This window comes from Peromyscus eremicus, chromosome 8a (genome assembly GCF_949786415.1).
Source record: "Peromyscus eremicus chromosome 8a, PerEre_H2_v1, whole genome shotgun sequence".
Lineage (NCBI taxonomy): Eukaryota > Metazoa > Chordata > Mammalia > Rodentia > Cricetidae > Peromyscus > Peromyscus eremicus.
Window position 1 is genome coordinate 83,863,873 of NC_081423.1, and position 27,176 is coordinate 83,891,048.

Here is a 27,176-nt window from a genome sequence, read left to right on the forward strand (position 1 = left end):
TTTATCTCTCCTCGCCACTCCCCACCTCTTTTAAAGACAGCATTTCCTTGTTTCCTAGGCTGGCCTAGAACTCTTGGATTCCAACTATATCATCTTGCTTCAACTTGCTGAGTAACTGGGACTACAGGTGTGTGCTGTTGTGCCTAATGTGGCTTTTATTTTTAACGTGGATGTTCTGATTGAGTTTAACTCTATAGCATAAGTGCAAATCTTTATGGCCTAGCTTGAGCATTAGTGTCTATTTCTGAGAAAGAAAAATTCTTATGTAACAGTGAGATTTGGTAGATAACGCACTACTAGAGAGTAAATAATGTCACAGGAGGGACATTGTTTCTCCTGTTCACTATGATCTCCCAAATCTAACTTACATGTTAAACCTAATGTGTCTCTGTGGGTTTTTAATCCCTTCCTCTTTCTTCCGTCCATCCATCTTCTCAGCCCCACCCCACAGCATGGAACCACAGGTTACTCTAAATGTGACTTTTAAAAATGAAACTCAAAGCTTTCTGGTTTCGGATCCAGCAAATACAACTTGGGCTGATGTTGAAGCTATGGTGAGTATTGCTTTGTTCTGTTTTTCAGTGGCATAAACACAGATATTCTTTCAAAATGTGCCAATTTTTAGCAGTTTGTTTCCTAACTGTCAAGTTTGTCGTCATTACCATTTCTGGACATCTTGAAAAATTGTTTTTGACAGGGGTTCAGTATTTGTATAGGATGTGTAACCAGGGTAAAAGGAAGGAACAATTATGTTCCTTTAAACATTTTTAAAATTACATATATTTATTTTTTGAGAGGGAGCAAAAGTCGGTAAATTTCAGGAGTTGGCTCTCTCCTACTGTATGAGTCCCAGGTATCAAACTCAGGTAAAATTATTTTTTAAGTGAAATAGGATTTAGAAACATACTTATTTTAGAAATGGTCTGAGGAATAAGTTAGTGTGTCCTCCACCCCAGCCAGGCTGTAGGGGAATGTTGTTTGGCTGGAGAGCAGATCATCACTGCTGTTTGTTAATGCCGGGATAGCTCTGGCGTTTGGCAAGACCTGCCAGTAGCTTTATTGCTGGGTCAAAGGTTGGCTATCTTGGTGTTGGCAGAAAGCAAAGCAAAGCCCCATGGGTGTTTCTGCACCTCGTTTCTCTAATCTTGACTTGCCCTTTGTACCCTGCTGGTTTCCTTGACTTGCCTTGGTCAATGTTTTACTATTTGGCACCTGTGTTTAATGTAACATTTGGTTACAGACATGTCTCGACCTGGTTACCTGTGTGGGTAGCTTAAAAGGAAGGAAATGTTAGTCTAGTCCCCTGCCTTCCCCAGATTTCTCTTTCTCCTGTGCTAGGCAGATGGTTATTGGGAAAGCAGGGGGACCTTTGAAATGATCTGAGCACCGGTTGTCTTTTTTTCCCTAGTAGCTGGGTAAGTTGGCAACTTGCCTTTTTCTTTTATTGTAAAAGTTTAAATTATAAAAGGGTGATACGTGCCCATTATAAGACATGAAGCAATCTTAACATGTAAGGAGATAATGTCTGTCCACAAATTTCTACCCTGTATCTGCTCTCCACGCCTCCTTTGAATAACCGGAGATAACAGCCCTGAGTACTTCCCACATTTCCATGTTCCGTGTTCATGCAGGTTTCATGCTAGGGTCATAGGAAACACTGTCCTACAGCTTGCTTTTCTTACTCAGCATTATATTGTAGCCATAGTTTTTAATCAATAGACACAGAGTAAAGCTCAGTCTTTTTGTTTTGTTTTGTTTTGAGACAGGGTTTCTTTGTGTAGCTTTGGAGCCTGTCCTGGAACTCGCTCTGTAGACCAGCCTGGCCTTGAACTCACAGAGATCTGCCTGCCTCTGCCTCCCGAGTGCTGGGGTTAAAGGTGTGCGCCACCACCACCCTGCAAGCTCAGTCTTCTTAAACTGAGTCCACGGTGTTGCTTGTGTTGCTGAACACTATGGATGTAACCATTACTTACTGATTTCCCCACCAGGATTTTCTTTCTAACTTACATATTGTTCTATAGGGTGGACTCTATCCAAAGATGAAATGTGATTTTGAACTTTTAAAAATTGTTTGTGTGTGTGTGTGTGTGTGTGTGTATGATGGCTCCTTCCTTCAACCATTATGTGTTTTCTGGGGAGCAAACTCAGGTTATCAGGCTTGTGTATATTGTATACAACAAGTACTGTACTACTTAAGCCATCTCATTAGCCCTGATTTCAAGTTTTTAGATGTCACCTAGGGAGATGGCCCAGTGTTTAAGAGCACTGGCTGCTCTTCTAGAGGGCCCACTTTGATGTCTAACATCCAGGTGGCAGCTCACAACTATCTGTAACTGCAGTTCTAGAACTTGAGATGACCTCTCCTGGCCTTGGTGCACAGTTACATGAAGGCAAAACACCCATATGCATAAAATAAAATTAAAAACACATTAATGGGCTGGGCGGCCATGGTACACGCCTCCTGGAACGCAATCTGTAGCCCAGGCTGGCCTTGAACTCACAGAGATCCTCTTGCCTCTGCCTCCCAAGTGCTGGGATTAAAGGCGTGTGCCACCACCGCCCAGCTCCAAGTTCATTCTTTTACCAGCATTAGAGCCTACTTACTTAGAATTGTGGTGTATACTAAAGACCAGCTGAGATATACAGCCTCATGAACTGAACAACTACTGAATTCTTCAAATTTCCATTGGTAGCAGCCATTGATGGACTACCTGAACCACAGTTTGTGAGACATTCTAATAAATCCATTTTGTTCATACATAGAGAGATTCATTCTACCAGTCCTTTTCAGGTAGAGAACCTTGAATAATGCAGTTTTTTCCTTCACCTACCCACTGAGGAAGATGTGCTGGCTAACAATAGTGCTCATAAACATATTCTTTATAGCTCAGCTATTCTCTAAATATTAAACTATCCATGAAGACTACTCTGCATTATTATTCATTTGCCAACAGATTGTTCTGAATTTCTGGAATAAAACTCTAAAGCAATGGAAAAAATAAATAAATAAATAAAAATTAAAAAAAAAAAAAAAGAGCTGTGGTCTTGGGAAGGTCCACACCAAACCAGCACCCCCAGGCCAAAAAAAGAAAACAGGAGAGAAAAAAAAGAATAAAATTAAAATACTCAATTTTATACACTGAGATACACTGATCTGATCCTTTTGTTTCATTTGCAGGTAAAAGTTTCATTTGATCTGAATAATATTCAAATAAAATACCTGGATGAGGAAAATGAGGAGGTAAAATAACTGTCCCATGATTATTTAGAGTAGGGATCTTTTCGGGAGTGATACAGAGTTTAAAAAGCTCAGAATAAAATGCATTGTAATGGCTCACACCTATATTTCTAGTACTTGGGAGACTGAGGCATGAGGATCCCACGTAGTTTAAGGCCAACCTGGGCTTTAGAACAAAGTACTATCTCAGAGAGCCATAAGGGAACAAGACAAAAAGTTAAACAATAATGTTATTTCATTTACCTGATAGTTTAAATATATTTGATAATCTCATACTTTATAAAGATTAGTGGCATCTGAGATGGAGCTGAGAAATGGGAAAGCAATATGGAGACTATTAGAGAGGGAACCTAAAACTCTAACAAGGCTGTCTTTTAGTTGATGATGGTGATGCTAATAGGGACTCTACTCAGTGGTTAATGCTCCAGACTAGCAGTACTGTATATCTGGTACATTATCATCTTACACTGTGCTACCTGTTAATGTCCCTAAGATAAAACAAAGCACATTACTTAAATAGTAGTGGAAATACTAGACACCTGGCCTGGGACTTTGACGTGAGACTGGCCCTAGTTAACATAAATCCACAGGTGATGAGACTTAGCATTCACTGTTGCTTTTTTCTCTTCATAGGTATCCATCAATAGTCAAGGTGAGTTCCTGAGAAAAATCTAGTCAGCTTTATCTAAAATTTGCCTGACATGGTAATATCTATCTGCAAGTCCAGTACTGAGGAGGCTGAGGCAGGAGAATTTCAGGTTTAAGGGAAACCTGAGCTACATAGTTAAACAAATTTATCTGCTCATTGAAGTGTTTCTATTTCAACCATGTTTTGCACTGGCATACATTTTAGAATAGAATTTGGTATGCTGTAAATTGACATTGTACTGTGGGCATTAGTTTTGTAGGAGATTTTTCTTTTCCTTTTTTTTTTTTTTTCCTAATTGAGGCAGGGTCTCAGGAAGTAGCCCTGGCTGGCATAAAAGTCAATGTGTAGCCTAGGATGACCTTGAGCATACGATTTTCCTGCCTCTATCTGAGTACTGAGATTACAGGCTTATGCCTCCACCCCCCACTTTATGCAATACTAGGAATCAAAGTCAGGGCTTGGTGCATGCTAGGCAAGCTCTCTACCAGCTCAACTACATCCCCAGCCTCATAAGGGATTTTTATTGTAGACCTTTTTTTTTAATAGAAGTTAGTTCATTTGCATGGATCATAAGGACAGGTCTTATCCAACTTTATATTTAAGATGCTAATCCTCTGAAAATAATGTACACCTAGTTTGTCACATACAATTCATTCTGCTCCTGTTGTATTTGTTCTGACCTGGCACATATGTGAATTTCAATGCATAAGCAAACCATGTTCCTATGTTTATCAGATGGTTGGTTATAGTCCGTATCTTAGTCCCTAAAACATTATTTGAGCCAGGTAAGATGTTAGACAGTCTTAACACAATCCCCGAACTCCACTGAATCTTGTGCTTCACGGAGCATAGTTAGAGGAGCTGGGTGGATGTTTTGCACCTAGAAGGCTGCAGCAGCACTGAGGGACTTAAGAGGAAGATGCTTTGTAATAGTCTTTCTTTGCAGTGGGTAAGTGTTGCATTCATTTTTCCTGGGAAGGCGCAGACAAAGTCCAGCCATCCCAGGTAGGCACCAATAACAGATCAAAGCACAAACTCACCAAAGTCCAGATCTTCTTACAGAGCAGAGTTACATACAGGAATATGGATGACCCCCAAACAACTACATCACCGAGAAATCCTACCTCATCATGGTTTGCAATCTCACTGCATTATTGAATCCCGTTTTTAGCCGTTCTTTCACTTTGTAAATAGGTTGGGGAAGGGAGTTGGAATATCAGTCAGGGTTCTCCAGACGCCTTCATGGAATATCAGAGTTCTGGCTACCACTGTATTGCTGTGCTCTGATTGTCTTAGCTGTGGGGGCAGGGGCCAAGAATGTTACGACCGGCAGGAAAAGCACCATACAACATTGAGAAGGAAGTGTGTCTAGCAAAAACGTAGTGACTGTCCATATGTAAGGATTCTAAGAATTTGAATAGGATTGGGCTTACTTTTTTAAAGTAAACTTTATATCTTTAAGATGTATAACATTGGTATGAAATACATACAGATGGTTTTAAAAGGGTATTTCAGTGAAAGAAACGAAAATGTGTGTCATCTCACAGTTGCCACCCCACACCCTGCCTCTGCCACTTCGGGGTGAGCGTAGCTGAAGTCTACTATAGCAGAATTCTTAAATACAATCCATTATTATCAACTGTAGTCTTCATATTGGATACTAGAACTATAGGATTAGCTAAGCATGCTGTTGCCCTTCTGTAATCACAACACACAAAGGACTATGAGTTTGAAGCCAGCCTGGGCTACAAAGCTAGACCCCCACCCCCACCCTCACTCCCCCCAAAAAAGCAAAAAACTGTAGGATTGACGGTAGTCAATAGAATCTTTAGGGCTGGTAAAAATAAGTGAGTCACTGTTGTTGTTTTCTTTCATTTTCGTCCCTTTAGGAGAATATGAAGAAGCACTTAAGGTAATGTTTACTTCATTTTATTTTCAAGTAATTTGAAAAATCTTTATTGAAACCTAAACTCCACTGGAAAGTATTAAGAATAAATAGAATGACACCCATTTGTTAGGGAGACTATGGTAAGTAGGTGTATGACTCAGCAGCAGGCAGTTCCTAATACAGTTGTAGATAGAAATTTCTCCGGTCCTGCCTAGCCCACCAGTCCGGATGAATCTCTCTCACCTGCAGTCCCATAGCTGCCCATAAAATAATTACTCAGAGACTTATATTAATTACAAACTGTATGGCCTAGGGCTTTAGCTTCTTGCCAGCTAGCTCTTTCATCTTTTTTTTTTTTTGGTTTTTCGAGACAGGGTTTCTCTGTGTAGCTTTGCACCTTTCCTGGATCTCACTTGGTAGCTCAGGCTGGCCTCGAACTCACAGAGATCCGCCTGGCTCTGCCTCCCGAGTGCTGGGATTAAAGGCGTGCTAGCTCTTTGATCTTAAATTAACCCATTTCTATTCATCTATATGTTGCCACGTGGCCATGGGGTTACCAGTCTGCTGACATCTTGTTGCTCCTGTAACAGAGGGCTCGCATCTCCCCCAACTCTGCCCTTCTCTCTGTATCTTGCTTGGATTTCCCACCTGGCTGTAAGCTTTCTTGCCATAGACCAAAAACAGCTTTATTTATTATCCAGTGGGAGCCACACATGTTCACAGCATACAGTTTGCGTTGTTGTGTCATCTCATTGCTGGCCTTGGGGCCACCATTTCACGTGAAAAGAAGGCCTGGGTATGGTGGACACCGGTAATCCGAGCCCCAGGAGGCCAAGGTATCCGGACCATTGAGATCAAAGACAACTTAAGCTACTTAAGTGACTTTGAGGCCATCCTTGGCTATGTGACAAAACTGTCCCAGAAACAAAAAAAGAAGAGATGGCAGGATTGTTTGAGCCTAGTTTAGGGATAACCTGAGCAACAAAGCAAAACCTTACTTCAACAAGAATATTGCTGTACACAGAAAAACTTTAGGGTTTTTTTTGTTTTGTTTTGTTTTGTTTTGTTTTTGCATTGATATTCTAATTCAGGGCCTCCTGCATGCTAGGCATGTGCTCTGTATCTCATTCTAATTAAAACAATCAACTTATTAGCACATCTATCAGTTGACATAGTTACAAATGAATTGTTAGTTTAAATGGAATCTTAAGTCTGTTGTGTAAAAAGGTAAAGGAAAAACATGAGACAGAGGTGGCTGGAATCCTAGCCATTCGGCCCTAATTTTTTTAAATACTGAAAGCAAAACTACTTGAAGGAGTTTCCAAAACATATGATTAGGAAGATGCGACTACTTAAACTTGCTTTCTAAAATACGAGGTTATCCTTTGCTTTACATCTAGGATCCACTTATGAGTGAGTACATGCTATATTTGTCTTTCTGAGTCTGGGTTACCTCACTCAGGATGATTTTTTCTAGTTCCATCCATTTGCCTGCAAACCTCATGATGTTATTGTTTTTCTCTGCTGAGTAGTACTCCATTGTATATATGTACCACATTTTCTTTATCCATTCTTCAGTTGAAGGGCATCTAGCAACTCCAGGGAGGCTACCTAGTAAAGATGACCCTGAGAAAGACACAGGGATCGCCCAACAACAGAGAAATGGATGAGATCTACATGAGCAAACTGGGGGTGGGGGGTGGGGGTAATGGAGAGCAAGGGTCGGGGAAAGAGAGCTTAGGGGAGCGGGAGGTACCAGCTGGATCAGGAGCAGAGTGGGAGAACGGGGAGGGAGATACAATGATGAATGAAGACCCAAGGGGAATAGGAAGAAGCAGAGTGCTAGAGAGGTCCCTAGAAATCCACAAAGATACCTCCACTGTAGACTATTGACTATGGTCGAGAGAGTGCCTGAGTTGACCTGCTCTGGTGATCAGATGGCCGAACACCTTGGATGTCATGATAAAACGCTCATTCAGTGTCTGATGGAAGCTGATGCAGAGAACCACGGCCGGCTGAGCCCCAGGGGGAGCTCCAGGAGCCCAATGGGCGAGAGAGAGAGAGAGAGAGAGAGAGAGAGAGAGAGAGAGAGAGAGAAAGAGAGGAGAGGAGGGGGGGGTAGGAGGGTTTGTATGAGCAAGAGATATTGAGACCATGATTTGGAAAAGCACAGGGACAAATAGCCAAACTAGTAGAAACACATGAACTGTGAACCAATGGCTGAGGAGCCCCCAACTGGATCAGGCCCTCTGCATAAGTGGGACAGTTGGTTAGCTTGAACTGTTTGGGAGGCCCCCAGGCAGTAGAGCCAGGACCTATCCTTGGTGCATGGGCTGGCTTTTTGGAGCCTGGGGCCTATGCTGGGACACTTTGCTCAGCCTTGGTGTAGGGAGGAGGGGACTGGACCTGCCTTGGCTGAATCTACCAGGCTGGGCTGACTCCCCAGGGGGGACCTTGCCTTAGAGGAGGTAGGAATGGTGGGTGGATTGTGGGAGAGGGTTGGGGGGTGGGAGGAAGGAGGACAGGGGAATCCGTGGCTGATATGTGAAATTAAGTTAATTATAAAATAAAAATATATATAAAAAATAAATAAGTAAATAAATAAAAATAAAATACGAAGTTAGTGAAAACTAAATGCTTAGCTATAGAGCATAGCTTTAAGTTTCCATGATTAGTGCTAGTCTGGAATTGAGTTTTGTGTTTTAGAAAGTTGAGATTAGAGTTAATACCTTATAGAACAACCAGTTAAAAGCCAGACTTGGTAGTGCACACCTATAATTGTAGTAATTAGGAGGTGAAACAGGAAGACCTTGAAGCAGGGGCCAGCCAGGGGCTACCCCATGTCAAAACCGACAGACAAGAAAAAGGAGAACCTTGTTAATGGAAAAATCTCACATAGAAATTTCCTCAAATTTTAACATAATAAAGCCATTTGTAGTTAATATTCTTTATATTCTTGACAGCAGGCTAGATATTAACGTGGAGGTTGACTGTCTCATCTCTATCCAAAGCCCTTGGAACCTGACGTGCCTCTACTTGTGTGGGTGGGGGGCAGCAGTATTTGTACATTCATAATGAGATATCTTAGGAATGGGTCCAAGACTAAATTTGAAATTTGTCTCATACTTATATAGTCCACAGGTAATTTTCTATAGTTTTCTTAGTATACAATAGTGTGATTACTACTGATCATAAAATGCTAGGTGCTAGTTTTCCACTTCTGGCATCATGTCATTACCTCAGAGGGTTAGTGCTCAACCTGTTCCTTTAGAAATGCAAACAAAAATCAGGGCACAGTTGACTATACTTCTGTATTTCCATGCTTTGTCATTTTATTTGGAAAACCAAGTGAGGTGTATCTTTATTTTGTAACGTGCTCTTGTAACACGCTTTCAGATGGCTAACATTAAGCAAGGAAACCTACTACAGATGCAAGTCCATGAAGGGTACCATGTTGTAGACGAAGCATTCCCTCAAATTGTAGTAGAAAAACAGGCGGCTGCCAGGAAAGGGAAGAAGCCACTTGCACATTATTCTTCAGTGGTGAGAGTCTTGGGATCAGATGTGAAGACCACAGAGGAGCCTGTGGCACAGGTATGAAGAGGATGGGCCTGTCCTCCCAACTCTAACCTTAGATGTCATTGTCCCTTATACACCATTTGGATAGTCATCCAAGATTTGGGCAGGGAGCCTGGGGAGGTAGCCTTGCAATCACAGGAGCCTGGGTTTGAGCCCCAGAACCCTTATTTAAAAAAGAAAACAACAAACAACATGAAAGGCTGGAAAGATGGCTTAGTGGGTAAAGAGGTTGTGCAAGCATTAAATACATGAGTTCAAATCCCCAAGTTCACATAAAGTCAGACACAGTGTCATGTCTGTAAACCTGATGGATCTGTAATCCCAGTGTTCCTGTGGCAAGATGGAAAGCAGAGCCGAGGATCTCTGACTCACAGGCCAGCTAGCTTGGTGTGTGCAGTGGTGACCAACAAGAGTCCTCTCACACAAAGTGGAAGGCAAGAGCCACCGTCCTCTGCTGTCCTCTGATCTCCACACACATGCTGTACTCACACAAAAGAGCCAGGTGTGTGCATCTGTGTGCGACCTCAGCACCGAAGAGGCGGAGAAAGGAGGAGCCTTGGCGCTTACAGGCCAGACAGCCTAGCCTAGTTGGCTGTTTCCAGGCCAGTAAGTGACTCTGCCTCAAAGAGACAAAAAGTGCCTGAGGAATAACCCCGAGGTTGTGCTCAGCCTCCGCATGTGAGCACACTGCATACACGTGTTCACAAAAGACTGGGGGTTGTGTCCACCGTTGGGATCTGAAGAACTGACATCTCTGGTTTGCTTCTGGAGAAAGAGAAGAAACTAGAAAACACTTTTTATTTTTCTTTTGTGTTCTTTCACACTGTAATATTTTCTTAAATATTTATTATGTATACAGTATTTCCCTGCATGTATGCCTGCACATCAGAAGAGGGTTCCAGATCTTATTATAGATGGTTGTGAGCCAGGTTGACACTGCTGAGAATTGAACTTGGGGCCTTTGGAAGAGCAGCCAGTGCTCTTAACCTTTGAGCCATCTCTCTAGCCCCTCACACAGTAACTTTTAAACTACATACTTATGATATTTGATAAATGAAACCTGAAAATAACACATTTTCGAAGAATTACTTTTGAAAAGTAACTTCCAAGGTCTTGGGTTATATTTTCTCACAGCCATGTCCACGTGCTCCTTGTGACACGGACCAGCCTCATGACAAGCCCCCAGACTGGTTCACAAGCTACCTGGAAACGGTGAGTGTTCTCTCCAACTTGGGTTTTAGCAGCTCTGTTGGCACAGGGAGAAAGCTGAACCCAGATGGCTGCGGCCGCTGCTGTGGATGAAAGGCGAATGGCAGCTGGTGATTTCCAGACACAATCAGCTTAGCCATGAAAGGAAGAGACCTGTAACACCTCTGTTCATCCCTCCAGCAGCCGTCAACCATGTTCTTAAGTATCACCAGAGACAGGGACACTTGAGGTTTGCTGTTCTCTTCTCACTTTTTCCAGTGCTGGAACTGAGTTTTCCCCCACCTTCTGCTCTGCCTTGTAGTTCAGAGAACAAGTGGTTAAGGAAACGGTCGAGAAGCTTGAACAGAGGTTGCGGGAGAAGCTTGTCCTCCAGAAGTCGGCCTCGGAAGTCTCGATGTCTGTTTCAAAGGACCAGTTCAACTGGCATCTTGCTTGCAATCACTGCTACAAAAGGATCATAGGTGTGCGTTACCAGTGCAGGTAAGTGATTCCTGGGTAGAGGCAGTGTCTGCCCTAGCATTCTGGATACTTGATGGACATCTTCTGTCTCTGAGCAGTAGATGTGGCTTGGATTTGGAAGCACAAACTACTCATTTACATGTCTTGTGGGACATGTAACTGGAAACTATTACAAGTGCTTTTCATTTACACATTTAAATTAACAGAATCAGGCAAAATTAAGTTCCCTCAGTCAAAATTGGATCACTAAGGATAGACCCCTCCCCTTGGTCAAAATGTTCTTGTATCTTCCTATAAACTATTTCATGAAAATAGGTATGATTAGGAGTTACTCTTGTCATTTTAGCATAGGCTTGACATAACCAAGTCACCAACTTGCTGGTTGTGGAGCAAATCTAAAGTGTGATCTTGTTCCTCTCTACTTCAGGGACTTCCTGCTGTGACATTTTCACTGTGTTTTCTTTTCACACAGCGTGTGCCCAGCCTACAACCTTTGTGAAGATTGTGAAGCTGGGCCCTATGCCCATAGCCGTAGCCACGTCCTGCTAAAGTTTCGGAGACCTGTTGTGGTTCCTTCCGACCCATTTTCCCACTTAAAGGGTCCCCATCCTCGTCTGCCTCCTGCTCTTGAACAAATCAGGTAAAGCCATACACTTGAGGGTGCTCTTCTGCTTGACTTTTCTTGATTCTGCTGACACAACATGCTGATGTTAAAAATATCTGATGAGCCTGGCGGTGGTGGCGCACGCCTTTAATTCCAGCACTCGGGAGGCAGAGCCAGGCGGATCTCTGTGAGTTCAAGGCCAGCCTGGGCTACCAAGTGAGTTTTAGGAGAGGCGCAAAGCTACACAGAGAAACCCTGTCTTGAAAAACCAAAAAAAATATATATATATATCTGATGTAAGCCAGGCAATGGTAGTGCACGCCTTTAATCCCAGCACTTGGAAGACAGAGGCAGGCAGATTGCTGCATTCGAGACCAGCCTGGTCTACAGAGCGATTTCCAGCACAGCAAGGACTATACAGAGAAACCCTGTCTTGAAAAAAAAAAATTACCTGATTTGTGCTGGAGAGATGGCTCAGTGGTTAGGAGCACTAAGAGCACTTGATGCTTTTGTGGAGGAACCTGGATTCAGTTCCCAGCACCCACATAGCAACTCACAACCATCTAACACTCCAGTTCCAGGGGATCTGATATCCATCTCTAGCCTCTGTGAGCATCAGGCACACATGTGGTACACATACATACATGCAGGCATATGCTCATACACATGAATTAAAAATAAATAAATCGGGGCTGGAGAGATGGCTCAGAGAGAGGTTAAGAGCACTGACTGCTCTTCCAGAGGTCCTGAGTTCAATTCCCAGCAACCACGTGGTGGCTCACAACCATCTGTAATAAGATCTGGTGCCCTCTTCTGGCATGTAGACAGAACACTGTGTACATAATAGATAAGTAAATCTTTAAAAAATAAATAAATAAATCTTTTTTAAAAAAAATATTTGAGATGCCCAGCATTCAGAACTGTCCTGAGTTCTAAGCTGGACTGAGCTACATAGTGAGACCATCTCAAAACAAAAGAAAAATGCAATGATATTATATAATATCACAAAATCACTGATAGTCTCCTTATTTTGCTCCTTTTCAATTGATATGTAATAATGAAACAGTTGTCTGATTTTCATCAAGTGGAAATGATGACTATAAAAGAAATTAAGAAACTAGATGCTAGCCATTGATGGATTTACTTAGCTTCAAATTGCCTCTAGGTTTTTTTGTGTTTCAAGACATTCACTCATTCATTATCCCACAGGATCCAGAAACAGGTGGATAAGAACTTTGTGAAAGCAGAAAAGCAAAGGTTGCGTGCTGAGAAGAAACAGCGGAAAGCAGAGGTCAAGGAGCTTAAAAAGCAGCTTAAACTCCACAGGAAGATTCATTTGTGGAATTCAATCCACGGATTCCAGAGTCCCAGGTCCCCTCTAGGCCGACCTGAGAGCTTGCTGCAGTCCAACACCCTGATGTAAGTCCCGGGCCAGCGGGAGTGGGGCTTGGCTCTAGCTCTCTAAGGCTGAAGCCATCCTGTGTCTTACCTGTTGTGTCTCCTAGCACTCACCTGTTCCAAGCTTCCCATTGTCTGGTCCAGGCTGGTTCAGGAGTTATTTCTGACACTCGCCTTGATGCCTTATTCAGAAAGCTAGAGAGTATTAAGACTTTGAATGAGGGTGGCTCAGACTTCTCTCAGATTGGGGGTGGCTCAGACGTCTCTTAGAATGGGGTGGCTCAGAGTTCTCTTCTCTGGAGGCAATCTGGCTGGGTTGGAAGCAAAAGAACAAGTTTCCATTTGTATTTATGGACACTCTTAATTATCCCTTAAGGCATCGTGTCTGTTTTCTAGCCTGGAGTTTGATTCCTAGCACTACCTTTTACACACATGTATGCACACAGGATTTTTATTAGTCTTAATTTTTATTATTTTATTTATTTATGGTTTTTCAGGACAGAGTTTTTGTGTAACAGCCCTGGCTCTCCTAGAACTCGCTCTGTAAACCAGGCTAGCCTTGAACTCACAGAGATCTGCCTGCCTCTGCTTCCTGAGTCCTGGGATTAAAGGTGTGCACCAACACCAATACCACCGCCACCGCCGCCGCCACCCGGCTATTATTGTATTTATTAGTGCACATGTGTGTGTACACACATGTGTGCCATGACATGCATGTTGAGGTCAAAGAACTTTGTGGAGTCAGTTCTCTTTTCTCTAACCTTTGTTCATTCTGGGGATTGAACTCAGGTCACTCACTCTGGCTGGTGTGGCAAGTACCTTTCCCTGCTGAGCCTTCTCATGGGACCTAATTAGTGTTAGTTTTTAAGGCAGATGTATTAGTACATCCTTAAAAAGCAGTCAGCCTCTTGAATCACAGTGTGGCATGTTCAGAAGCCATCATACCCAACAGCAAGTAACTAAGCATCTGGATTTCTCTCCAGGCTTCCTTTGCAGCCCTGTGCCCCAGTTATGCCAACGCTCAGTGCAGCATTTGTGGATGAGAATTTGCCTGACGGGACTCATCTTCAGCCAGGAACCAAGTTTATCAAACACTGGAGGATGAAAAACACAGGAAATGTGAAGTGGAGTGCGGACACAAAGGTATTTTTTTGCTCACTAAATGGAAAGACAGTGATGCACAGTAGCAAAGGACATGGTGACAAGCTTTCTCTTGTTCTTTTCAGCTCAAGTTCATGTGGGGAAACTTGACATTGGCTTCTGCAGAAAAGAAGGATGTTGTGGTTCCCTGCTTGAAGGCTGGCCATGTGGGAGTTGTGTCTGTGGAGTTCATCGCTCCAACCTTAGAGGGAACATACACTTCGCATTGGCGTCTTTCTCACAAAGGCCAGCAGTTTGGGCCTCGGGTCTGGTGCAGTATCATAGTGGATTCTTTCCCCTCTGCTGATAGCCCTGATAACATGGAAAGGGGCATGATCAGCTCAAGCAAAGCTGATGAGCTCGCCTGTGAGCAAGAGGTGAGCATTTACACTGTCGGCCTTGCCCCAGTTACCAGATTATTTCCTCAGTCATGGGAAACGTCCAGCTTTGTGACACAGGCCTATATTCCATGCATGAGAGGCTGAAGCAAGAGTATTGCAAGTTTGAGGCTAGCTCTTGCTAAGAACTGACACAGACGGACCCTGGGAACCTGAACCTAAAATAGCTCATTCATAGCTTGCTATTCTTCCAGACTTTCTGGAAGTTTACTGTTTCTGAGTTTTCCATCACCTTGACAAAATACTTGAGATAATTAACGTACAAAGAGAATGAGTTCTTTTGGTTCACAGTTTTAGAGCTTCCGGTCCATGATTAGGCAGACCTATTGCTGTAGGCCTCTAGTTGAGGTATTAGACTGTACTGGCAGAGAGAGAAAGAGAGAGACAGAGAGAGAGAGAGCCACTCGGGGCCAGGAAGAAAAGAGGAAGGGACCAGAGTCCCAACATTTCCCTTTGAGCACATGCCCCCAGTGACCTAAGGACCTCAGAGAAGGCTCCACCTTGTGTTTATTGTCTAGTAATACCATGCCTCTAGAGGTCAAGCTTTTCGTTTTTCGAGACAGTGTTCTCTGTGTAGCCGTGACTGTCCTGCTCTGTAGACCAGGCTGGCCTCAAACTCAGAGATCCTCCTGCCTCTGCCTCCCAAGTGCTGAGATTAAAGGCTAGTGTGCTGGATTAAAGTTGTGTACCACTACTACCCAGCTTAGAGGCCAAGGTTTTAACACATGGGATTTGGGGGATATTCTTCCCTCCAGTACATTTTTGTGCTGGTGTTGGGCCTAGTCTTCAAGGTGTGTAGCGTCCTTAGGGTTGGTTCAGGCAGTCCCTAAGGGCTATTGTCTGTGATGGTGCTTGCTGCACCAGGGAAGGAAGGGCTGCCTGGCCTGCCTGTGAACTGGTAGCTTTTCCCCTTCACATTCATCTCCTAGAGTCCCCCTGTGTGTTTGTTCCTTGGGTACCAATGCCATCTAGACTTGCCTGTTAACTTGCTGCCGTCAGCTGTTCCTTTTGTTAGTGGAGCTAATGAGTGTTAATGTCCTGGTTTGAGCTAACTACTTTTTGGAACAGCATATGAACTCTTCACTATTTCTGCAGCTTTTCTAGAAATCTAAATTAAAATTAAAAATTGAATGAGGAGGGCTGGAGAGATGGCTCAGAGGTTAAGAGCACTGGCTGCTCTTCCAAAGGTCCTGAGTTCAATTCCCAGCAACCACATGATGGGTCACAACCATCTGTAATAAGATCTGGTGCCCTCTTCTGGCCTGCAGGGATATGTGCAGACAGAACACTGTATACATAATAAATAAATAAATCTTAAAAAAATAAAAAAATAAAAAAATAAAAAATTGAATGAGGAGGTTCTACTGTGTTTTTATTTTAGGGGTGACGTGTCAACTGGTACCTGAGCTCTGTTGAGGTCCTAAAATGCCCCCATTGTTTGTCTCCATAGGAAGCTTTTCTTCTTGCTGAAGAAGAGATTCCGTTGGCTGAAGTGAGGAAGCAGACAGAAGGGACAGGAACCAGCATCCCCCAGAAGACACAGAACGTCACCAACGGGAGAGAACTGTACATTCCGTCCGTGGACCTTCTGACTGCCCAGGTAAACAGTCAGCACTTTGGGGGACAAGGGGGAGAAAGAGTCCTCAGCTTGTTATTGAGAAGAGGGATAGATAGCCCTACATGCTTCTGGGCAGGCTTGATCCAGTCAGCTGTATTTAGTGAGAGTGAGGTCATCTATGGAGCAAGTTTGTGAAATGTTTCTTCATGAGTTGGAAGCTCAGGCTTGTGCTTCCCTACAACTTCCCTCTAGTGGCCTCTTCATATTAGGTAGCCTGGTTCACTTGCCTACCTACTGTTTCCTCTCTATTAAGATCAATCCACGTGGGGCTGGAGAGATGGCTCAGAGGTTAAGAGCACTGACTGCTCTTCTAGAGGTCCTGAGTTCAATTCCCAGCAACCACATGGTGGCTCACAACCATCTATAATGAGATCTGGTTCCCTCTTCTGGAGTGGAAAGTTACGTGGTGGCAGAATGTTGTATACTTAATAAATAAATAAATTTTTAAAAAAAAATCAATCCACGTGAGTCTATTTAATGGGTAATAGGGATTTATTAAGATATAAATTCAGGGGGCTGGAGAGATGGCTCATAGGTTAAGAGCACTAGCTGTTCTTCCAGAGGTTCTGAGTTCAATTCCCAGTAACCACATGGTGGCTCACAACCATCTGTAGTGAGATCTGGCGCCCTGTTCTGGCCATGCAGACACAGCACTGTATACTAAATAAATAAATAAATATTTTTTTTAAAAAAGATATAAATTGAGGAAATACACTCACGAATACAAAACGGAGTAGACAGCTGAAGTCGTCCTCTGATCTGACCAGGAGTGAATCCACCTTGAAGGCAGGAGCAGGGAGATGGGGCATGTGACGCTTCTCCCTCCTCCCTGCTAGTTAGACATTTCAGAATATTGGTTCCCTTTGAACTCTTTTTAGTTTCACTTGATTGAGGAGGGGCATGAATTTGAACAGAATTGAATCCAGGCAGTGTACAGAAGGGCTGTAGGTCCAGTCGCGACAGACATCTTTATTTGGCCATCTCTCTTTCTAGGACCTGCTGTCCTTTGAGCTGCTGGATATAAACATTGTCCAAGAATTGGAGAGAGTGCCCCACAACACCCCTGTGGGTAAGCATGTCTTGGTTCATCGTGTTTAGGTGCTGGTATTACGGTCTGAGACACTGGAGGGTGAGGAGTTCTCCCATGAGATAGTGAAGCTGCACCCATGGTCCATCTCCTCTCCCTGTCGTCCGTCAGTGCCACAGTACAAGTGTGTGCAGGACTTCCTTATCGAAAAGGAACCCTTCTTCATTTCTCTCCCTTTGTTGCTTCCTTCCTTGTTTGTGACCCAGCATTGATTGGTCAAAGCTAGTTGCATTTCTGGTGATCTGGAGAAGTTCTTTATGACAGGTGGTGGAGCATATTTAGGTTTATTTTAACCCCACAGGAAGCAAGAAACCTACAGACTGCTGCTTCTGGACACATGCTTTTTCTCAGTTGATGGTTTTCCTGTCTTCATTCTCCAGATATGACTCCCTGCATGTCTCCTCTGCCACATGACAGTCCTTTAATAGAGAAGCCAGGCTTGGGGCAGATACAGGAAGAGAGTGAAGGGGCGGGATTTAAAGCACTTCCTGGTAAGGGGTTAAATATCTGTAAAGCACTTGTACCTTCCCTTCTCATTCCCTACCTATTTTCATACACCCATTCCTCATTAACTTTACCTCAGCATGCAAATTGATTCCTGTAGCATCTCTCGCTCTTTCTCAGTCTTCCCTCATGACAGCAAAAGCAGCTATTCATACCGCACCTAGGTTTAATATGCAGTGATTGGTGAAGCTCTCAACTCTTTAAACATTAAGTACAGGCAAGCTTTGTGTTTCTTTCAGATTCCACTCTATCAGCAAAGAGGAAGACTGAGGCCCCTGCTTCAGTGGAAGAAACAGAGGAAGACCTGAGTGGGACCCAGTTTGTGTGTGAGACTGTAATCCGATCCCTTACCTTGGATGCGGCTCCGGACCACAACCCACCTTGTAGGCAGAGGTCCCTGCCAAGTGAGTGTCCCTACATTTCCACCAGCTAGCAAGGTGGTACCTGAATAGTGAGAGGGGAGGGAGACTGATATTTGTTGGAAACTGATCACATTGATCATTCATTCCTTTTTTGTTGTTGTTTTTTTGTTTTTTGTTTAAAATTGAATTTAATGATTTCATTTTTCTTTATTAAATAGTAAATAAAAATCTGTGACAAGTTTAGAGTCTGGGAAAGAAAGGAAAGTGTTTCATGTTTAACTTCCTCTGATAGTATTTCCCTTGCAGTTTTTATTGTGCAGTTCCCTACACAATGCATGGCCTCTTTTGCTTGCAAAGGAGGCAAATTAATCCCAGACATGAGTCCCATCTAATGATAGCAAGGTGTTATCATTTTATTTGGAGTGCAGCTGGGGTTGGGGGCACATACACAGGAGAGACCTGCGGAATCTGCCAGGAGCCCCTGGCTGTTAGACTTCAGATGTCGTGTTACCGCCATCCTGTGTCCAAATGGCTCATAGCACTTAACTTCAGGAGGAGGCTCACAGGCAAGCTCTGAAATGGTGTATACACTGATAATTCTCAGTAGAGCACCAGGAACAAAGAAGCCACCTAACTCCTTTCTCCCCTTCCTTCTCAGGGGAATTACAGCTGCAATCCACAGAGGAACAGCAGCCAGCTGTGCTGCCTGGGTTCTGCAGGAAGGATTCTTCTTCCTGTAAGTTGACAGCTCCTCAGCAGAAGCTCCCGTTGGCAGCGGTGCCCTCTGCTTTCTTCCAAGGGCAGCAATCTGAAAAGTGTGGGACGACACAGAGTGCCAGACTGCTTCCCAGGGTTAAATTCTACCATAAAAAAAATACCTTCGGCACAGGGGTGGTAGCGCACGCCTTTGATCACAGCACTCAGAAGGGAGAGGCAAGCAGATTTCTTAGTTCAAGGCCAGCATGGTCTATAGAGAGAGTTTCAGGACAGTCACAGCTGAAACCCTGTCTTAAAAAACAAACAAATGGAAACTACCTTCATGGGTTCTGGTGGTGGCTGTTGATAGTCTTACGAGCATGAGGAGGTCAGCTCAATCCCTAGCACCCACCTAAAAAACATGTGGCAGACCCTATTGCAAACAGTAAGGCAGATGGACAGACATCTTAGCATGTGCCTTTAATCCTAGCACTTGAGGTACAGATGTAAGCAGTCTCTTGAGTTTGAGGCCAGCTACAAAGTGAAACATTGTCTCAAAAGAAGATGGGGGGGATGGCTTCTAGGGAACTACACCCAGTGTTGACCTTTTCTCTAGCCTCCATTCACAGTCCAGTTATCTACCTGTACACTTACACACAACCTACTAGTTCACAACAGACTACTAGTACCAAATTAGTAGAACCAGTACTCTATGTCTCAAAAACTACCCAAAAGTTCAGTTTCTGGTACTTAATAATACCAAATTTGAGGGCTTAGGGCATGGCTTAGTGGGTAAGGGTCCTTGCTATATAAGCAAGATGACCTAAATCTGAGTCCTCGGTACTCACCTAAAATCCAAACAGAGCCCTGTCTGCTTGTCACCCCAGCATTGGGGAACTGAGACAGGCAGATCCTGGAGCTCATAGCCAGCCAGCCTAACCAAAATGCTAAGCTTCAGGTGAAGTGAGAGAGCCTGTCTCTAATAAGGTGTAAAGCAATAAAGGAAGACCCTTGATATCCTCCCTGACCTACACACAGAGACATGAACAGGTGTAATTAATAGGCACCATACATACTCAAAAAAAATTGACCTATATATACCTTTAAACAAAATTGTCCTATTTTTGCTTAAAGTGAACACATACACATGAATACTTTTTTACACATATATACAAATAGCAGAAAGGTGTGGAAAGATAAACCAAATTGTTCATAAATGCTACTCTGATACGATCTTGGGGCACCTTTCTACCCACCCCCGTAGTTTTCTCGTGTTCTCTTCTGACTGCATCACTTTTCTCAGGAGAAGGAAAGCAAGCATACAACCTGAAGTGCTTACCACATGACGCCTTTTCAGTTGTGATAAAGCTTTATCTCGGGGCTGGAGAGATGGCTCAGAGGTTGAGCATTGACTGCTCTTCCACAAGTCCTGAGTTCAATTCCCAGCAACCATGTGGTGGCTCACAACCATCTACAATAAGATCTTATGCCCTCTTTTAAAAAAATCAACCAAAAAGCTTTATCTCGGTCTGTTAGCTGTCCTAATGAATAGAAAAGGGGACTGTAAGACTCACAGTGCTCATAGGAAGCCTGGCTATTTCTGCCCACAGACCTGTTTCTGCTGACTTCCGTTCTATTTCTTTTGGCATGATCTTGAAACATAGAATACAGTTAAGGCTCCAGCAGCAGCCCATTCCTCTGGTTCTTTCCATTCTGACTTCCCTGCTAGTTCTTGATCCACAAGGCCTTGCTAAGTGAGTGCAGCACTGAGGTTTGCTACTAAGCCTTTTCCTTCACGGGGTTACTTTTGTTCCTTAGTGAAATTTGCCTTGCCTGAAGAAGGACCACTTGGAGATGAGAGGGAAGAGATTGTCCACATTGCTGAGGAGGAAGAAGAGGAACTCCAAGATGACGTAGAAAGTCAGTCTTCTGCTTCCTCTGAAGATTATATCATCATCCTGCCTGAGTGCTTTGACACCAGCCGCCCCCTGGGAGACTCCATGTATAGCTCTGCACTCTCACAGCCAGGCCTGGAGCGAGGGGCTGAAGGCCAACCTGGGATCGAGGCTGGGCAGGAACCAGCTGAGGCTGGAGAGAGACCCCCTGAAGGGGAGAGCCAGCCACAGGAGCAGAGCATCAGTGACATCCTCACGACCTCACAGACGCTGGACACAGTGCCCCTAGTCCCCGAGGTGGTAGGACTTCCACCCCCACTGTCCAGGTACTACTCAGCACCCCTTAGCTGTCCTGTTCTTCAGAGGTGAAATAATCAACTTAAATCTCCAAACTTAGATAAATAAAAGACATTTAATTTCTCAGCATTTGTGAATTTGGGATTTAAACAAATGTTTGTTGTAGTTGACCTTACTTACATGAGCATCTGTGCGCTTATTTTTCTATAATTAAGAGAAAAGGCCGGGCGGTGGTGGCGCACGCCTTTAATACCAGCACTCGGGAGGCAGAGGCAGGCGGATCTCTGTGAGTTCGAGGCCAGCCTGGACTACCAAGTGAGTTCCAGGAAAGGCGCAAAGCTACACAGAGAAACCCTGTCTCGAAAAACCAAAAAAAAAAAAAAAAAAAAAAAAAAAAGAGAAAAATCTTCAAACACAAACATTTCTGGACCTTCCCTTCATGTTTTGATTCTTGAGTTGAATGAAGGTGACACAATCTTACGTGAGGACTTGTCATTTAACTCAGTGTTAGAGCATTTGACTGGCAAGCATGAGGGCCTGGGTTAACAGAGAAGCCCTCATCCTCCATGTATTAACACAAAGAATAATTGGGAGATTAAATTCCTTATGGATATATACCACAAACCCAGAAAGTATGTGAGTCTCTGTGGATCTGGGCCATCGGTCTCTCCTACTAGTATAGAAAATATGGGAGCCCTGAACATTTAAACCAGTCAGGAAACTAAACTGCCCATCTGTTAGCACCAGCTGATGTAGGGGGAAGTGACCTGAGTGAAACCAGTTTTTCTAGCTGGATTGGGCTAAAGAGGAAGTCAGAGTAGAATGCAGCCCTTCTGAGCAGGTCCCCACATTCACACGTGATGGGGATCGGGAATGTGAAGCCTGCAGAGACTCTGGCACTTCTTTCCCGTGACTGTTTTCCGGCCACTGCTGTAACTGCTTTTCAACCTTCCTCCAATATTGTGTCTTTCTAAAGGAGCTCCCCTTGCGTACAGCACGGGTCCCCAGGAGTGGATTCACCAGTTACCATCCAAGAAGTTCCTTCAGTCCCTGACCAGGTCAGAGGAGGTAAGGACAAGCTTCAGCTTTACCTCCCTTCCTTTGCTTCCTTCCACTGGAAGGTATCAATCAACGGGCTGAATGTTTTGGGGATGCGTGGCCTTTTTTAGAAACTTGCCCTTCTCTCTCTTTCTGCACTCTTCCTTCGTGCTGTTTCTGCTCTCAAGTCTCTGTGGAGGCCTTTGGAGATAGGTGCTTTACTGTGGTGGGTGGGAAGGTGCAGCCTGTGTGCCAGCCCCAGGCTTGCCTCTCCTCACCAGATTGATGCAGCAGCTCAGCTAGTTGTGATGCCCCTGGGTCTGCCCCCTTATTCGAACCATGAGGACAGTAGCACTGTGAAGGAGTAAGTAGGTCCTCACAGTCACTTCTTCCTAAAATGCCAAACCTAAAACCATCTGAGAACCAACATATCGGTATAATAGGATTATAGAAGTTTTTTTCTTCAATGACGTCACCTTGCAGAGCATCTCTAGACTGTCTTTCTCAGTTACTTCAACCACTCGCAGAACTTTCCTTAATAAAGACGAGGAAAGAAGGAAAGGCTTCAGACACCCTGGTACCTTTCCACCTGCCTCAGTAATAGCTTTGCTGGGTGGGAACGCTAGGTGCTTGTGGACGCTGAATCTAACCACAGCTCTTTTGCTTTTAGAGCCCAGAGGCTCATCGGGACTTGTCAGCAGCAGACAGAAGAGCTGTGAGCACTCAAGGTAATGACCTTGTGAAGTCTCTTCAGAAGCAGGTGGACATCCCAGCACCGCTTCTACTTAAATGAGCCTCTCGGAGCATGTGCCGTCCTGAGAGCACAGGAAGGAGAGCCCTTGTTCCTTGTTGTTACTGCTAAAGCTTGAGTTAAGCGTTCTCCCATTTTAGACAAAGGATTGCCCTAAAAGTCACCTCACCTATAGTACCCAAGAAGACAGGAAGATCAAGCCCGTGTGCATTTTGGCCATATTTTTTCTTACATACAGCTGCCTCTCTGGTCCCTATCATCTCAAATCAGCATCCAGAAAAATCACATTTTCTTTGCCAGGTGTTTTCTCTGAGATGCGCAGACAGATTGCTGACATCCATGTGTGCCCATGACTGCATTAATTTTCAGCTGGGATGGAAAGCTGGCATGGTCACAAGGTGTACGTGTCCTGCAGTGCTCCTGTCTTGTGCCAGCCAAGCCGAGCCCTGCATCAAACCAAGATTTGTAGCTCTGAAAACAGTTCATTCTCTTTTTTCTACATCTAATTTTTTTTTTCTCTTAAGGCTACCTCATTGTCTTTCGAGATTAGTGCCCACATTATCTTGTAAGGTCATGATTTTATTTGGGGAGATAATTTGGTTTTCCTCTGTAGGCACCACAGTGGGAGCGGCATTGCTGGAGGACTGGTGAAGGGGGCTTTGTCTGTTGCGGCCTCTGCGTACAAGGCCCTGTTTTCTGGGCCGCCAGTCACTGCACAGGTCAGTGTGTGGTTTCTTTTCCTTAACTTCAGCCCCTCAGTCACCAGTACAAATGGCAGTGTCTTTCTGTCTGGATTGGCAATTAACATGGCATGGACTATATATAGATTTATTCTTTGATGAACACATAGCCCTGCCATTTCCTATCTTTTTAATCAAGTTACTCTGGGGAGAAAAGGAAAAGAACCTAAAATTTGTTGAAGACCTACTACATGTACAGTTACATGTACAGGTGCTACTGGATGCATAAGACACACATTCCTGTCAACAACTCTGGGAAATTGGCAAAGCATGCACATTTCCAGGACAGGTAGGATACTATGCCGGTGCGGTCCATCAGCTGGAACATCTCCACCTACTGGGACAGAGGTTTCCTGGAAGTTAGTATCTGAACTGAGGCCTAAAGGACAAAGCGAGTGTTCCCCCAGGAAAGAGTATTTTAATACTGAATGTGGTGGCTCTCTCCTATAATCCCAGCTACTGAGGAGGCAGAAAGATTCTAAGTTCAAAGCCAGCCTGGGCTACCTAGTGAAACCTTTACTCAAAATAAGATTTTAAAAGGAGTACAGATGTAGTTTAATAATGATAGAACTCTTGCTTAGCACCCTAGGTTCGGTCCCAGGGTCTTGTCTTCTTTGAAAAATAAAGTTGAGTAGCTAGTAAGAGCTGGCAGTGAGTGGATGGTGAATCGGATCTGGAGAGAAGAGTAAGAAAAGAAAAGGCGAGCTGTAAGTGCTGGGGTTTTATTTAAGGAATAGGAAGGTTTTTTTGTTGTATTGTTTGGGGTTGGTTTGGTTGGTTGGTTTGGTTTTGGAACAGAGTCTCTCCCCATAGCCCTGACTGTCCTGGAAGTCACTGTGTAGACTGGGCTGTCCTTGAATTCACAGAGCTCCATCTGCCTCTTGAGTGCTACGACTTAAGGCATGTGGCACCACACCCTCATGGACAGACTTTGAGGATGTGATTTAATGTGATCACATTTGTTTTTAGTGAGGTCACTCTTCTACAGTATAGCTGTATAATGGAACCAGTAAAGAAATCCACATGAAAATCCACATATAGGTAGAAATTAAGGGTTTAAAAAATAACATAAAAGAGATAGAAATGTCAGAACTTGTCAGTGATTAAGTGCTTAAAAACATGTCAAGGGGGCTGGGCAGTGGTGGCCCACGCCTTTAATCCCAGCACTTGGGAGGCAGAGCCAGGTGGAGCTCTGAGTTCAAGGCCAGCCTGGTCTACAGAGCGAGATCCAGGACAGGCACCAAAACAACACAGAGAAACCCTGTCTCAAAACAAAACAAAAGTCAGGGATAAATTTCAAGCTCTAGCTTACGTATTCAGTAGTGCCATGCATTACAAGAAAATAGGGCCAGTGAAGCCACTCAGTTGAGTAATGGTGCTTGCTACCAAGCCTTGAAAACGTGAGTTCCAATCCCTGGTAAGGGATTGGGAAGTTCCAATCATCATGGAAGGAGAGAACTGATTCTCATGAGTTGTCCTCTGATGACCACATGAGCACCATACACACAAACATAAAATACATAATGCCCCCCACCAATGAAAAGAGTTTATTATTTGGGTAGGAGTTGACCTAGTAGGTTTTGCTTAGTGTTGAGTTTACAGTTTATCCAGGTTAACAGTAAGGCCATCCAGCATGTAGTTGGATGTGTACATCTCCATCGTAGAGAAGAGATTTGACCTGAGGCTGAAGTTTGACAGTCATTACATATAGGTTCTAGCAGAGCTGTGTGATTGGATAGGATTAGCCAGGGAAAATGGAGAAGGCAGAAACAGCCTTTAAGGATAAGGCAACAGAGCTCTACCAAAACAAAACTTAGAGGGAAACAGACAGGGCCACTGCTGGGATTCGGGGAGGTTCATAAAGGGACAGTAGGCAGTGCTAAATGCTGCAGAGAGCTGTGACCCAGGAGTGAGGAATTTGACAGTTGCCAAGTATGCTTCACTTTCCCACAGCTAGCTACGTGGGGGAAGGAAGGCAAACACTAGTCCACATAAGGCAGAAGGAAGTGTTTATAAGAAACTTGAGGTTGACAAGCCTACCTGAATGATGTTATCAGTACAGAGGAGAGGAAAGTTTCTAAGGTGGTAAAGGTAAAAAGAAAAAATGTCTGAGTAGATTAAACCTGTCAAGGGTGATAGACTATTCTAAGATAAGCAGAAAGAGGGACTAGGGGTTATAGCTGAGTTACAGCTCAGTGGCAAAGCACATGTCTAGCATATGTCAGATGGAGACAGCATCTCAGTGAGTTCAAGGACAGCCTGATCTACATAGTGAGTTCCAGGATAGCCAGGGCTATATAGAGAGACCCTATCTCAAAAGGGGAAGAGCGGGGATTTCTGTAAATGGGTGTTAGCTTCCTCTTAATGAGATCACTTCTATTTTGAGGGTAAAAAGACTGCCTGAGGTATAATTTCCCAATTCTGTATCCATCTTGCTTGCATACCTGGTAAAGATTGATATCACATGCCATCTTCAGTATGTCTTTCTTGCTCACATTTGTCCCATCACCACAATTTGATGTTCACAAGTCTTCAAGGCTTCTTTTCATCTTGCACTTCAATTTTTTCTTGGCTGAAGAATGGGTGATTTTTATTTGTTTGGGGTCTTGGAGGTAAGGGCTCACTCTGTAGAGCCCAGGCTAGCCCCAAACTTGTGTTCTTCCTCCAAGCTGGAATCACAGGTATGAGCCATGCCTAAGTATGTTGCTTTTATCAAGTTCTCTGAAGCATTCATTGTCCTCTCTGTCCCCCTCTCCTTGAGCTGTGCACATACCTAGCCAGAGCACTCTTGACCCACTGACGTGTGAGAGAGACAGGAAAGCTGTACCTTTGCATCTACTTACCTAACATTTTGAATAAGTCAGGAAAGACTAGGATGACAGTATAATAAAGATTTGCAAGATAAGCAATTAGATTCTACAGAAAATGGTCTCCTTCTTGTCTTCAACAGCCCATCGTTTCTGAAGACCAGACAGCAGCCTTGATGGCCCATCTCTTTGAAATGGGATTCTGCGACAGGCAGCTGAACCTAAGGCTGCTGAGAAAACACAATCACAACATCCTGCAGGTTGTGACAGAGCTCCTTCACATCAACAACAATGACTGGTACAGCCACCGCTATTGAGGACCCATCTTGTATTAAATAACTGCCTGCTGCTCAGAGATGACCTTAGTCTGTCATTGATGTGTGGCTGTCAAGCCCTTGCTTGTTTTTAATCTGATGAATCTATATCGAGTGTCACTGAATTGTCAAAACAGTACCTGTTACAGTATTTTTTGGAGCAAATCAAAGACCAGAACTTAAATTTTCATTTTAGAAATGGGATAAGTAGTAGAAAGACAGTTTTCAGCTGATGTGGACAGAGCTCTCCGCTGTAGTGTGTGGAAGTATGTTACTTGGACTTCTGTAGACCGCTTTCCTTTTGCTTGTACTGAAGTTGAGTATTTTCCTTTGTTATATGTGGATGTTTTTAATGCGCTGTTAAATGTTAGTTTGGTTTTTGTTTTTTAAAGATTAACCTTGAATGTTTTCAAGAATTATTCTCCTAATTTCTGTAACCAACTCCAAGCTTCATAGCGATGTGACATTAAAGGACAGCAGATCAAGAAAGTCATTTCCCTGTAAG

General features: G+C 43.8%; 1 protein-coding gene and 1 long non-coding RNA gene across 3 annotated transcripts in view; one reads left to right on the forward strand and one right to left on the reverse strand.

Annotated features, from left to right (window-relative positions):
• On the forward strand, positions 1–26,712 carry Nbr1 (NBR1 autophagy cargo receptor). The gene is made up of 22 exons (XM_059271851.1): positions 1–127; positions 439–554; positions 3,179–3,241; positions 3,872–3,890; positions 5,777–5,799; positions 9,172–9,369; positions 10,489–10,566; positions 10,865–11,043; positions 11,495–11,662; positions 12,836–13,045; positions 14,008–14,167; positions 14,251–14,541; positions 16,013–16,162; positions 17,174–17,249; positions 17,648–17,758; positions 18,011–18,175; positions 18,792–18,869; positions 20,648–21,050; positions 21,998–22,089; positions 22,730–22,787; positions 23,424–23,529; positions 26,501–26,712. Exons 2-22 carry the CDS (start codon positions 453–455, stop codon positions 26,672–26,674), a joined length of 2,904 nt encoding a protein of 967 aa, XP_059127834.1. The 5' UTR covers positions 1–127; positions 439–452; the 3' UTR covers positions 26,675–26,712.
• Positions 13,144–27,176, reverse strand: part of LOC131917775 (uncharacterized) — a 15,036-nt gene continuing 1,003 nt past the window's right edge. The window contains exons 2-3 of one of the 2 annotated variants that reach the window (XR_009380733.1): positions 17,846–17,931; positions 13,144–13,331 (exon numbers count right to left, since the gene is read on the reverse strand). This is a non-coding gene — a long non-coding RNA (uncharacterized LOC131917775). Of the gene's footprint in view, positions 13,336–17,845; positions 17,932–27,176 lie in introns of both variants that reach the window. The other variant, XR_009380734.1, reaches the window with a different exon arrangement.